Source organism: Meriones unguiculatus, chromosome 6, assembly GCF_030254825.1.
Source record: "Meriones unguiculatus strain TT.TT164.6M chromosome 6, Bangor_MerUng_6.1, whole genome shotgun sequence".
In the NCBI taxonomy this organism is placed as follows: domain Eukaryota; kingdom Metazoa; phylum Chordata; class Mammalia; order Rodentia; family Muridae; genus Meriones; species Meriones unguiculatus.
In genome coordinates this window covers 78,706,299-78,719,480 of record NC_083354.1, presented here as the reverse complement: position 1 = coordinate 78,719,480, position 13,182 = coordinate 78,706,299, and the positions used below count along the sequence as shown (strand labels likewise).

General features: G+C 39.8%; 2 protein-coding genes and 1 pseudogene across 5 annotated transcripts in view; 2 read left to right on the top strand and 1 right to left on the bottom strand.

Moving 5' to 3' along the window:
- The first annotated feature begins 170 nt into the window (after positions 1 to 170).
- Positions 171 to 4,956, top strand: Shld3 (shieldin complex subunit 3). The gene is made up of 2 exons (XM_060385677.1): positions 171 to 307; positions 3,616 to 4,956. The coding sequence occupies exon 2, from the start codon at positions 3,735 to 3,737 to the stop codon at positions 4,485 to 4,487; it is 753 nt and encodes a 250-aa protein (XP_060241660.1). The 5' UTR covers positions 171 to 307; positions 3,616 to 3,734; the 3' UTR covers positions 4,488 to 4,956.
- The window catches only part of Trappc13 (trafficking protein particle complex subunit 13), a 34,496-nt gene continuing 21,485 nt past the window's right edge, over positions 172 to 13,182 (top strand). For all 4 annotated transcript variants that reach the window (XM_021649350.2, XM_021649340.2, XM_021649332.2 and 1 more), the window contains exons 1-4: positions 172 to 307; positions 8,124 to 8,192; positions 10,464 to 10,563; positions 11,864 to 11,948. In XM_021649350.2, coding sequence (XP_021505025.1) covers positions 262 to 307; positions 8,124 to 8,192; positions 10,464 to 10,563; positions 11,864 to 11,948 — 300 coding nt within the window. In that variant the 5' untranslated portion in view covers positions 172 to 261. The remainder of the gene's footprint in view (positions 308 to 8,123; positions 8,193 to 10,463; positions 10,564 to 11,863; positions 11,949 to 13,182) is intronic.
- Positions 9,857 to 9,973, bottom strand: LOC132655018 (U6atac minor spliceosomal RNA; annotated as a pseudogene).

Sequence of the window (13,182 nt, the reverse complement as noted above, 5' to 3'; positions counted from 1 at the left end):
GGGAGGCCTTGTGTTGTTCGCCAGGGGTGGCTCTTTCATGTCTGCCTCTGTGGTTGAGGAAAATATGTGTACTTCTGAGCGAAGGAATGGTCTTGGTGCAAAGCTTTCGATGGGGCCGTAAAGGATTTAACGGAAGGAGAGTTTAGGTCATCCGGGCGTGCGTTTGACACCGGGTGTTCCGGGACTTGCGCTTTGCAGTTTCCTTCCCGACCGGCATCAAACTTCAGGCTGAGCAGGCTGAGGTCAGAAGTGCCTGTCAAGATGGAGGTGAACCCCCCGAAACAGGAGCACCTGCTGGCGCTGAAAGGTAAACTTGCGAGCCCGAGCCTCTTTCCTCCGTTACTTTCCCTTACGCTTGCTATTTGAGGTGTGCCCGACCTAGGCCTTGCCTGTAAACAGGGCACTAGCCTTCCCGCTCGGTATCAGAGATGCCGGCCACAGCGGAATGCAAACCTAAGCTCCTTTGTGGTCTGTGCTACCACAGCCCCCAGATTTTGTCAGCCCAAGCTTATGCCTCGACCCTGCTGGAGAGATTTGTGTGAACCAGCATAAATTTCAGCTGGCATTTAATGAGTTTGTTTTTTGATTGATTGTTTGTTTGTTTCTGTTTTTTCGAGACAGGGTTTGTGTGTGTGTGTGTGTCTGTGTGTCTGTTTTTCTGTGTAGCCTTGGCTGTCCTGGACTCCCTTTGTAGACCAGGCTGACCTTAAACTCACAGAGCTCTGCCTGCCTCTGCCTCTCTGAGTGGTGGTATTACAGGCCCCACCGTGACAGGCTGAGTTTGTTTTGCTTTGATTTGTTTTTTGAATTACTCTTTTACCCCTTCATGGTGGAGGGACGAAGGAAGTTGCCAGGATCTAGCTTATCTGTAGTTACAATTGCCTGAGAATGCCAAGGATTTAGAAATAAATCTCACTGCACGTAATACTTCTTAGATTTGTTGAAATATACTTGACACTGTGGGTTTATTATTATTGTTGTGTTGTGTTTTGTTTTGTTTTGTTTCGAGACAGGGTTTCTCTGTGTAGCCTTGGCTGTCTTGCACTTGCTTTGTAGACCAGGCTGACCTTGAACTCATAGAGATATACCTGCCTCTGCCTCCCTTAGTGCTGGAATCACAGGCATGCACCACTGTGCTCAGCATTGATTAAGTTTTAATGATTTAATTACACCAGAAAAAAGCTAGCAAGGCATTTTCCTCGAATTTACTTATTGAAAACCTTTTCTTTAAAAAATATTTTCAGCTTTATGCTTTCTGCCACAAATGTACTTTTTTCAAAAAAAAATTCATTTATTTATTACGTATACAATGTTCTGTCTGCATGTAAACCTGCATGCTAGGAGAGGACACCAGATCTGATTATAGATTTTTGTGAGCCACCATATGGTTGCTGGGTATTGAACTCAGGACCTCTGGAAGAGCAGCCAATGAGTGCTCTTGAACTCTGAGCCATCTCTCTACCCCCACAAATGTACTTTTTTGCATATGGAATGTGAGGTTAACAGGTTAGCAGGGCCTTGGACTGGTCTGGGGAAATGCTTACCAGACATTTGAACTAGATTGAATTGCATTTACCTTCCTTAATGCGCCCCTTTTGATATAGTCTATATCCCCCTCCCCTGCCCCACATTTCTTGTGATCTACCTATCTTACATTCCAGAAGCTCACCAGGTCCAGTGATAACATACGATCATCTATCTGTGGCTACAGTTAACATGACTGTCTCTGAATGTGGAACTAAGAAACATTAGGTAATAGAACAATGAAATCTGTAGGTTTCTGCAAGAGAACAAGATTGTATCGGTATAAAAGGAACTTACTGTGTATTCATTATCTCGTTCTTACAGCTTGTGTGGAATAGATACTACTTATCTTTCAAGGTCTAGCAACTTTTCAAGATAACCTATCTAGTAAGAGATCCTGGCAATAATTCAACAAGGCCTTCCTCATCTTTGTAAGATACTATTGCAGCCTAGCAAGTGGAACAAACAGCTTTTTCATAGGCCATGAAATTGTTATGCACATATATTCATAAATTTAAAACAGACGAGTGCATTGGCTCAAGCCTGTAATTCCAGCACTCAGGGAGGCGGAAACAGGCAACTCCTGTGAGTTCACTTTCAGCCTGGTATACAAAGAGAGCCAAGGAAGCTAAGGCTACACAGAGAAACTCTGCCTTTAAAACAGTTACGTTGGTTGCTAAGTGTGATTTCACACAACTTTGAACCCACTAAAAATTCCAGGCAAACGGACTGAGCTCCATCCCCAGACTCGCCTGCTATTCTTGAAATGAAAATGTATTTTACTCAGAGAGCTCTCAAGATTTCAGTTGTCCCTTGAGTATATCAGTGAATAAGTTCAGACAACAACAAAAGATTTCTCAATGTCCTACCTTACAGTGAAAAGGTATAAAGAAAGAAATAACTAACTCATTAATTCTTCATCCTTGATCATAAGCCAAAAGGCCAAGAAGTGTTCGTTATCAATTATTTAAAGAACATGTCATCAAATTATACCACAACTTACAAATCTTAAGAAAATTTTAGTTATTTTTTTCTTTTCTTTTTGATTTTTCAAGGCAGGGTTTTCCTGTGTATCCCTGGCTGACCTGGACTCACTTTGTAGACCAGGCTGGCCTTGAATTCACAGAGATCTGCCCGCCTCTACCTCCCAAGTGCTGGAATTAAAGGCATGCGCCACCACGCATGGCTGATTTTAGTTATTTTTAGGGGTATAAAAAGATTTTTTAGACAATTAGTTACTTAATTCTTCAGTATCAGACTGGTTTTGTTAAGACATCATGACAGAAATCTAGGTCATAGTTACTGTAGCAATATAAGAATTTTCATTTATTAGTTCTCATGTTTTGGGAGTAAAAAATTATATTTGTATGTGTGCTTGTTGTGTGTATGTCTCTGTGTGTGTGTCTGTGTGTATGTGTGTATGTGTTAGAGTACAGAAGAGCCTCTATTATTATACTCATCTTTGGCCTGATTAGGATGCCCAACTGTGGATCAGATCCTGGCTGGCTCCATTCTTGAGGCCCTGTGTGCTGGAACTTCCTGTCACTGCTTTAATTTGGGACGTCATGAGAATTTCTGTATTGTGTTCTTCCTCTACACTGGTCATGAACCATCATGTGGGTGCTGGGAATTAAAATGAGTCTTCTGGAAAAACAACCAGTGTTCTTAACCTACTGAGCCATCTTCAGCTCCCCAAAATTTTTAACAACCAGTGTTCTTAACCTACTGAACCATCTCCAGCTCCCCAAAATTTTTAAATATTACATTACATGGTAAGACTTAGAGAACTTTTCTGTGTTTAGAGCTATGATTACCTAACATTTTAATGATGATATTTCAAAGTCCTTTGTATCCATTTAGTTGAGCGTACTATCAGCATTTTCAGGCTAAATGTAATCTTGACTAGAATTCAATTCACATACTTATTGTTGTAAGAAAAAAAAATTTCAAGTGTGTGATTATAGTTACGTTTGCCATAGCACTTTGTTAAAATACCATACGGGGAATGGTGTTTGGTTTTGCCTTCTTTCTGCCTATCTGTATGCAGGCTGTCCCTACAAAATCTTATTCTTTGCAATACTTCTACTTTAGGTCCTGTTTCTTCTGATTTGACAAGAGAGACAAATTTGTAAATAATCAATTACATTCTAGCTCTGAAGAATTCAGCTAAGAAATTTTCTCTTCATTAAGAGTTAATGGATTAGTGCAGAATGACTACTGAAGTAATATTACATTATCGACCATATGAAAATGATCCCACACAGCTGGCAAAAATTGTAGAAAAGGCAATCCAAGACTTTCCTACTCACCCTCTATCAAGATTTGTTCCTTGGTTTCCACAAGATGGGTCCAAACTTCCACTCAAGCCTAAAAGATTACCACCGGCCATTTCTGGAGAGGCTGCTGAGACTGTGAAACAGCGCCTAACCATTTCAGAGCCTAGCATTAAGTCACAGAGCTATGACTGCACAGTAGAGCTTTTGGAGTTTCAAACTAGTGTGAAAATGCAGAACTTAGTCCAGTCACACACACTGAATGAACAGACTAGTTCCGGAAGTTTGGATAAAAATTCAAGAAAAGAAAATCAGCCCAAGAAGAGATCCTGGAGTGTTTCACTTGGCAGTAAACACTGTCCAGAAAAGTTTTTTCCTTTGTGTAAAAAACTGCAAGCTAGTCTAAAGACACTACATTTGCACTCCCTTCATAGAGCAAGATGGACATTAGAAGACAGTGTTTGCAACAACCAGACGCTGGAAGACATTTGGACAAAACTCAATCACCTTATCAGGCACCATGAACTTCCTTCTTGTAATGCTACCATCCAGAGACAGTTAGGCCAAATATGGGTGTTCTGTGACATCATGTACTGTGAATATGTAGGAAATCTTCTTAAAGAGAGATTATCTCTGGTTGGGAAAATTAATTTATTTGTACATAAGTATGGCGTTATTTTTAGTATGTGAATTCTGATTATCAAAAAATATTCTGAATGAAATAAATAAAACAAATATGGACTGAAATGAACATGAATAAATTTTACTGATCATTACCTTTTTTAGTGACTTAAATTTTGATGCTTTTTTATACTGTGAAGAAATAATTGTGTAAATGTGTACGGTTTGTGACCAGTATATAAATAAGTATCTCATTATTTGAAGGCTTGTCAGTCAAGTCAGGAACATTCTAGATTGTTCATTAGCATTCTTTTAAGTAAACTGTGATGAATTATTGTTTGTAATAAAATTGAAAGTAAGTGTTCTATTTATCCCACTGATTGAGTTTAAATGATTTGAATTTTAATGATTACTTAAAATCCTTACTTACCTAAGTAAATGTGGGCTATGTGTAAAATTAAAAGTCTTAACACAAGTATGTCTGATTTTTTATTTTCCAGGATTTATCACAAGGTTGCCAAACAAGGGTTAAAAGTTGGGAAATCATAGTGCTTTTGTGATAGTTTTGTTATTTTGAAAGGATTATAATAATTAAAAGTATCAGTTTTTAAATCCAAGAGTTAAAAGGAGTTTCTTTGTTTTCATATGTGGAAATTTTGAAATTTTCTGATTTACCAAAGATAAATTTATTTCTACCTCTCTGAGACACAATTGAGGTGTTGGCAAGTGGTGGTGGCACACGCCTTTAATCCCAGCACGTAGGAGGGAGGCAGAGACAGGTGGATCTGTGTGAGTTCTAAGCCAGCATGGTTTACAAAGTTGACAGGACAGCCAGTGCTACACAGTGAAACCCTGTCTCAAAACAAAACCAAAAAACTGAGAAGTTAAAATTTTTTTACTTCAAATAGCCCAGTCATTCTAAAGAAGAAAAGGTTCATTTCCCATTTACCTAGACAATGCTTAAGAGGTTATCAAGGCCTGAGAACTTAGAACCCACTGTTATTTCCTAGAAGCCTTTTATCTTATTTTTAAATTTCATGTATGTAATGTGTGTTTGCATGTGAGTGCACATGCTACAGTGCATATCCTCCAGCAGGAATCGGTTGGTTCTTTCCTTCCGCCATGTAGCTCCTGGGAATTGCTTTTGTCCACCGCCTCCTTTTGTGGCCCTCTAGAAGCCTTTTAAAAGGATGTGCTTAGTGCTATATGTGGATTCCTGGGACGAGGTGGTTCTGCCATTAGCTGATACCATTAAACTCCCTTTGAAGAGTCCACTGTTTACTCACACATGAAATATACTAGGGAAAGAAAGAAAGGTAAAGTGCGGAAAGATAAATCAGAGCATTTGGAAAAACACAATCAGCACTTACTCTAGGGAAGAGGCAGATAATGGGTAGAGAAAGATGAGATGTGGAAGTATCCAACTTGTAAACTTTGGTTTGCTTATTTGAACTTTGACCTGGTCTTAGTCACATCTAACTTCATTTCCCAACATAACAAATAGCAAGTGTGGGGGCTTTTGTGGGGTTTTTTTTGTTTTGTTTTAGTGTTCAAAATGAGTTTTCAGTTAATAAGTAATCTTCAGAAAACACTAAAAGTTAATCTAGGGTTCAATCTTGAATGCCTCTGAGAGCCAAACAGGCAAGGCTATAAAATGCAGTAAAAACACTGAACCTGAATCTACCTAGTCTCTCAACTCCTGGTCAAACAAAATGACTATGCAAATTGTATTTGGCCCAGTTCACTAACTTATGATTTTTGCCTTAATTAAGACTTACAATGAAGCCAGGCATGGTGGTGCACCCCTTTAATTCCAGTATTCAGGGAGGCAGAGGCAGACGGATCTACAAAGTCCGGGACAACCAAGACTACACAGACAAACCCTGTGTCAAATAAAAATTTAAAAAAAACTTATAATGAATGTGTGTTTCCAGGTTTCTATTTTAGGCACTTGTACTATCAGATCTGATTCCCAAATAAAACTCGTGTGTTTTTCTTCTTATGAGACTAAATTGGTATTTTTTGACAAATAACATTGAAGCACAGACATAAAATTACTATCCGATAGCTAGTACTTCCTTTTAGTTGCTCCGTCAGTGTTTCCTGTGTGTGAGTACTTACGGAGCCCGAGGACAGCCGAGGCCCCTCGAGCATCAGCTACCTTGCTTTGTTGTTGCTTTGTTTGCTTTGCTTTCCTGATTTAAGGGAAGCGGTCTCTCCCTGACCTGAAGCTTTTCAGGTAGGCTGGGTAAGTTGACCAGCCAGCCCTAATCGTCCACATGTCACCACGCCCAACCTTTCACACGTGTTTTCTGAGGTCTAACACAAGTACTTTGCCAAGTGAACCATCTCCCCAGCCCACTGCCAGAGTTTCTTAAACCTCGCTTTCATCGGTACAATTTGCTCTTCTCTACCTATATCTTCAGTATTTTTAGATCCGTTAGTTCATTATAAGATTTGAGATGGTTGTGATACTGGCACATTTTATTTTGTTCTCTAGAAAAGTACATTGAAACCCTAGCTTTTTTTTTTTTAATAGCCCAAGGAGAGCCAAGCATGGCACATGTCTTTAATCCCAGCACTGGGGAGGCAAAGGCAGGTGTATCTCTAAGTTCAAGACAGTCTGTGCTGCTGGTGAGACATATTTCAGAAGCACTGAAGGAATGAAGTGGGCATGGTGACTTATGGCTATAAAGCCAGCACTTGAAAGGAGATTCAAATTTCAAGGCCAGCCTGAGCTTCATAGCGCATTCCAGGTCATCTTGGGCTATGAATATGAGACCTTGTCCCAAAACTTCATACAAGAACAATAAAGTTTGAAGAATGAGTTGTTTATGTAATTCTGCTTGCCCAGTATGTGTCTCATAGATTTGCAATCATCTACACACCTGTAATCCCATACTCAGCTAGTGCTGGAGGATATAGACCCTGAGCCCATCTAGACTTAACAAAACCCTCTTTAAAAAAACAAAACAGCAACAAAGATTTGGATTTTAGCTATTTAAATTAAGAAGGCTGCCTCTCTCAGGGTACTTATTTGTCTTCATGTTATATTTAATAATTTTAACTTTTTTTCATAGTTAAAAAGTAAGAACGGGGCAGGAGAGATTGCTTGGTGATTAAGAGCACTCATATATTGCTCTTGCACAGGAACCAGATTCCGTAATGGTGGCCCACAGCCTTCCGTAACTCTTGTTCCAGAGGACCTTGTGACCACCTCTGACCAGCTACTTACATGGTACACATACACATATCCAGGCAAAGCATTCAAATACATGAAGATAGATAGACAGATAGATAGATGATAGATCTTTTTTCAAAAGTAAAAGTGAAGGTTGGAGATGCCAACGCAAGCCTTGAGCTGGTTAACACGGGAATAGAGTCTTGCTTGAACTCCCTGGAATATTTTTAATAAGACTTCACCCCTGTGACCCCAAGTTTACAATTAACAACTGTTTCGGGGACATATTTTGAACAGTTTGAAGCCACCCCGGTTCTAGTTTAGGTTCTGTCACTAACTTATTTTGCTAATGTGCAAATTGACTTCGGTAGGCATTGTCTGCCTTGTATAATAGGGGTAATACTAACCTTGTATAGTATTAGTACCTATATCCAAGAGCATAACTAAATTATATTAGTATGAAATTGATGAATCATGTGTACTCAAGTAAACAATTTAAACATTTTGTCTTTCTTAATTTACAGTGATGCGATTGACTAAGCCGACTTTGTTCACCAATATTCCGGTAACATGTGAAGAGAAAGACTTGCCTGGTATGTAAAGAAAAGTTGAAACTTCAGTGGTCCACTTTATTTTGGAAGGCACTTACCCTTGCCAGTGTGTGTTGCCTGTACTTTTATGATGTGAATAGTGGCCATCTGAGAGACTGGGCTCATTTACAATCTACAAGTCAAGATGATGTCATGAAAAGAGAGAGAATTTTAGTTTAAGATACATCCATATTTCTAACACTATCAGAATACTACCTATGTCTTCAAATATACGTAGTTCTCGTCTTCCCTGGGTGGCTGTTGGCCTCCAGCCCACGAAGGCAGGAAGACAGGAGGAGCAGAAGGTGAGGCAAAGGGCTTGGGGGACCACGAGCACAACAGAAATGACCTTCAGGAACCACTTCAGGGAGGTAGCTCAACTTTATTCAGAGAGAAAAAGACTATACAGTCCTTGGGGAGTTAATGGGACTTCCAGGATAGGTGTACATAATTAGTTGGAAATAGGTACTTGAAGGATGCTTGATATGGATTAGGAGCACACTCCTAGTATGGGCAGGAACACAGTACCTAATTCTCCTATAGACACAGGGAGGGGAGAGCTTGCAGGGAACTGTGCCAAAGGCCATATATCATTTATTTTATATATATGAGTGCTCTATCTATCTGCATGTACATCTGCATGCCAGATGAGGGTATCAGATCTCAGTGTAGATGGTCTTGAGTCACCATGTGGGTGCTGGGAATTGAACTCAGGACCTCTGGAAGAACAGGTAGTGCTCTTAACCACAGAGCCATCTCTCCAGCACTCCCCAGGTGTCTTGAACTCTTGGTCCACCTGTCTCAACATGGCAAGTGCTGTGATTACAGGCACACTATGTAACCAGAATTTTTTGACATGAATGTTATAATAGTAAAAATTTTAAATGGCATTTTATATTGTAATGTATATTGTAACTCAAAAATGAATATAAATATTATATCTCAGTTTTTGAGACAGAAACTCACATAGCCCAGGCTGGCCTGGAAGGCACCATGTAGCTGAGATTGGCTCTAAATTCCAAACCTCCTACCTCCCACTTCTAAATTCTAGGATCTCAGGTTTGCATCACTACACCTAGTTGTATTTGTTTTGAAAAAGTTAATTAAAATTTTAGTACTATTTGTGTCCAGATTAAAAAGATACCTGACACTCTCCCTCACTCAACTGCCATGGTGCTAGGGGTCAAATCCTCCAGGGCTTTATGGTTATGATTTAAAGACAAAAAGACTACTCAGCCCAACCAAAGTCTTAGTTGAGAGTCTGTATTAAGCCAGCTGGTAACTGCCTGGAGAGAAATGCTTCTCATAAAGCATTCTCAATGCATTTTGTGGGTAGCTTTTAAAGGAAAAAAAAAAAACACAGAAAAACTGCATCGTATTTGACAGTTGCAAACACAAGTAAAGCAAGCAATTTAACAGAAGCCCAAAACATGCAATTAGCTAGAATATTTCAACCCTGAGTCTATAGAACAGGGTTGGGGACTTTCCTACGGAACTCTTTACAGCAGATGTAGAAAAAGGGAATATCAATTTCAGATTAAATCAAAGATGGCTCCAAGTGAAACAAGATAGAGGAAACTGCCCAGTCACATTATGAATACTAGGCAAGTGCTCTCCCACTGAGCTGCCCACTGGTTCCCAGTTCTTTGCATAAGAAAAGCTTGCTTTAAAGGTAGGTGTTAGAAGTAGGTGGCAATGCCTTAACTATATGTGTGTTGTTGGCCCAAGGGCCTCTTCCATCTTTGTCAAGGGGAGCACTAACCTTCTCTCCTTTGGATGAGTGAGGATCTCCACATGGAGAGCAATGTAGCCAAGGTACCTGGGCCCTGCAGGGACTGATGCTCCACCCAGGGACCTTGCATGGAGAGGACCTAGACCCCCTGTTCAGGAGAGGCCAATTGGCTGCTCAGTTTCCGGGTGGGTTCCCTAGTGAGGAGTACAGGGTCTGTGACTAACATGAACTCATTGGCCAGTTCTTTGATCACCTTTCCCGGGAGGGGGGGGGTGGGGGGGTGGAGTGGGAGAGGTGATCAAAGAGCTGGCCACAGAAGAAAACAATGCAGCCAGTCCTGATGAGACCTGATAGACTAGGGTCAGATAGAAGGGAAGGAGGTCCTCTCCTAACAGGGGACTAGAGAAAGGGCATGGGGGGAGGAGAGGGGGGAGGGGGCTGCAGCAGTGTACAGAGTGAATGAATTGTAATGAATGTATGTGTAAATAAAGTTAAATTTAAAAAAAGGTAGGTGTTAGAGTTTTGTTTTTCTTTTGCTGCAGGTGATCTCTTTAACCAGTTAATGAGAGATGATCCTTCAACTGTAAATGGTGCAGAGATTTTAATGTTGGGAGAAATGTTGACTCTACCCCAAAATTTCGGGTAAGAATGATAGATTTACATAAGATGCGCAGCAGTCCCCGAAAGCTCTTGTATCATATTTGTATATAGAGTAGGAAAGTGAGGCTAATGCAATAAATAGTAAAAACATACAAATTGCTCTTGATTCTGTTTTTATTTTTTACAAGAGCAATGTAGTAACTTGTGATTCTAATATGACTGTAGTGTTTTAACTTTGTTCTTTGGATTGTGGCTAAAGGTACGGGTTTTGTACATGCTGGTTATGTGCTCTGCCACAGCACTGTCAACAGCCCTAGCCCTGACTTACACTGACTGACTGTGCCTTTAGCTGAACTAATCAATGTGGCTATCATTTTCAGAGGAGCTCTTACTCAGCCTCATTCACAGCTCTCTCTATTTACAAAATATATCAGACTTAGCAGCTGGTCAGAAAATAAATGTTTTCATTTCTTTTCTCATCAGTAGTTAAAAATCCCCTGGTTTCACTGTTTTGCAACTGAGAAAATTTGAAGGAACTTTTAGGGTTCGGTATGATTTTTGTTTGTTTGTTTGTTTTATTTTGTTTTATTAAGCTTATATGGTATAATCATAAACTTGGAAATGTATTGATGTGAAACTATTAAAATTATATAGAGTTAGTGGCTAAGGAGGTCGCTCAGCCATTAAGAGCACAGGCTGTTCTTACAAAGGACCTGGGCTCAATTCCCAATACCCAAATGGTTGCTTGCAACTGCCTGTTCATAACTCCAATTCAAGAAATCTGAGTCTTTCTTCAGGTCTCCACATGTACTGCACACATGTAGTCCACAGACATACTCGCAGGCAAAGCACCCATACATGTAAAACATCATACAATGTTTTAAAAAAAGTTATATAGTGTAAAACCAGTAGTCATTTTTTAAGGAAAGTAATGGCAAAGTTCTCCAAGACGAATTAACTTGGAACTTTTAGATTTAGAGCATGAGTTATTTAAAAATGAAAATGACATTCTAATGTATTCAGATAGAAATCTTCTGACAGCATAGCAATGATTACAGCGACCATTATTTCCAGGATGGCCAGAAATTTGTGTAGCAGTTGACAACAATATTATATCATGTGTAATTACACTCTCACTTTGAAGTGTAGTAGGTAATAAATGAACAGCCTAATGAAAACAAAGAGCATAGAAGAAATATTTCCTCGACCCTAAAACAAAGGTTGCTGAAGAAAGATTTCCCTGACCCTCAGTACATTTTCTTCCACCTGAAGTTCTTACTTGACAGAGTGATTTCCTTAAGGACTGAATGAGTTTCTGCCTAAATGCTGTTTCATTTCATAGGAATATATTTTTAGGAGAGACCTTTTCCAGTTATATCAGTGTTCACAACGACAGCAATCAAGTTGTAAAAGATATATTGGTGAAGGTAAGTGACATTCTTATTTGTAATGCATTTTATTTGGATAGAAAGTTTCATTTCTCCTGAGCCTTGGAAACCTCATTAAAATTAACAGTCAATCAATACTAGAATTTTTGTTTTGCTTTGCTTGTTTGTTTCTCATTTTTAAAAAAATTTATTATTATCATTTATTACAATTAATTCAATTTGTATCCCAGCTGTAGCCCCCTCCCTTGTCTCCTCCCAATCCCACCCTCCTTCCCTCCTCTCCATATGCCCTTTCCCTAGTCCACTGGTAGAGGAGATCCTCCTCCCCTTCTATTTGACCCTAGCCTATCATGTCTCATCAGGACTGGTTGCATTGTCTTCCTCTGTCACCTGTGGGGCAGTGATCCAAGAGCCTGCCACTGAGTTCATGCCAGAGAAAGCCCCTGCTCCCCTATTAGGGACCCCACGTGGAGACTGAGTCTATGGGCTATATCTGAGCAGGGGTTTTAGGTCCTGTTCATGCATTGTCCTTGGTTGGGGTATCAGTCTCTGCAGGGGCCTCAGGGCTCAGGCCTTTTTTTTTTTTTTTTTTTTTTTTTTTTTTGTCTCTGTTGGTCTCCTTTGGGAGCTCCTATCCCCTCCAGGTCTTTCTGTCTCCCTCTTCTTTCCTAAGATTCCCTGTACTCTGCCCAAAGTTTGGCTATGAGTCTCAGCCTCTGCTTTGATACCTCAATCAGTAGAGTCTTTCAGAGGCCGTCTGTGGTAAGCTTCTGTCCTGTTCCCTGTCTTCTCCTGCTTCCGATGTCTGGATGACTTTCGCATTTGTCCTTCCGAATAAGGATTAAGCATCTTCCCCTAGGGTCTTCCTTGTTTTTTAGCTTCTTTAGGAATTCAAATTTTAGTATGTTTATTCTATATTATATGGCTAATATCCACTTATGAGTGAGTATATACCATGTGTTTCTTTCTGTTTCTGGGTTACCACACTCAAGATGATCTTTTCTAGTTCCTATCATTTGCCTGCAAATTTCATGATTTCCTTATTTTATTTTTAATAGCTGAGCAGTAGTTCATTATGTAAACGTACAATTCTTTATTTATTCCTCTGTTGAGGGACATCTAGGTTGTTTCCAGATTCTGGCTATTACGAGTAAAGCTGCTACCAACATGGTTGAGCAAATGTCCTTGCTGTGTACTTGAGCATCTTTTGGATATATGCCTAGGAGTGGTATAGCTGCGTCTTGAGGTAGCTCTATTCCTAATTTTCTAAGAA

Excerpts from the sequence above, each read along its gene's own strand:
- Shld3 (XM_060385677.1), top strand. The coding sequence starts at position 3,735 with ATGACTACTGAAGTAATATTACATTATCGACCATATGAAAATGATCCC.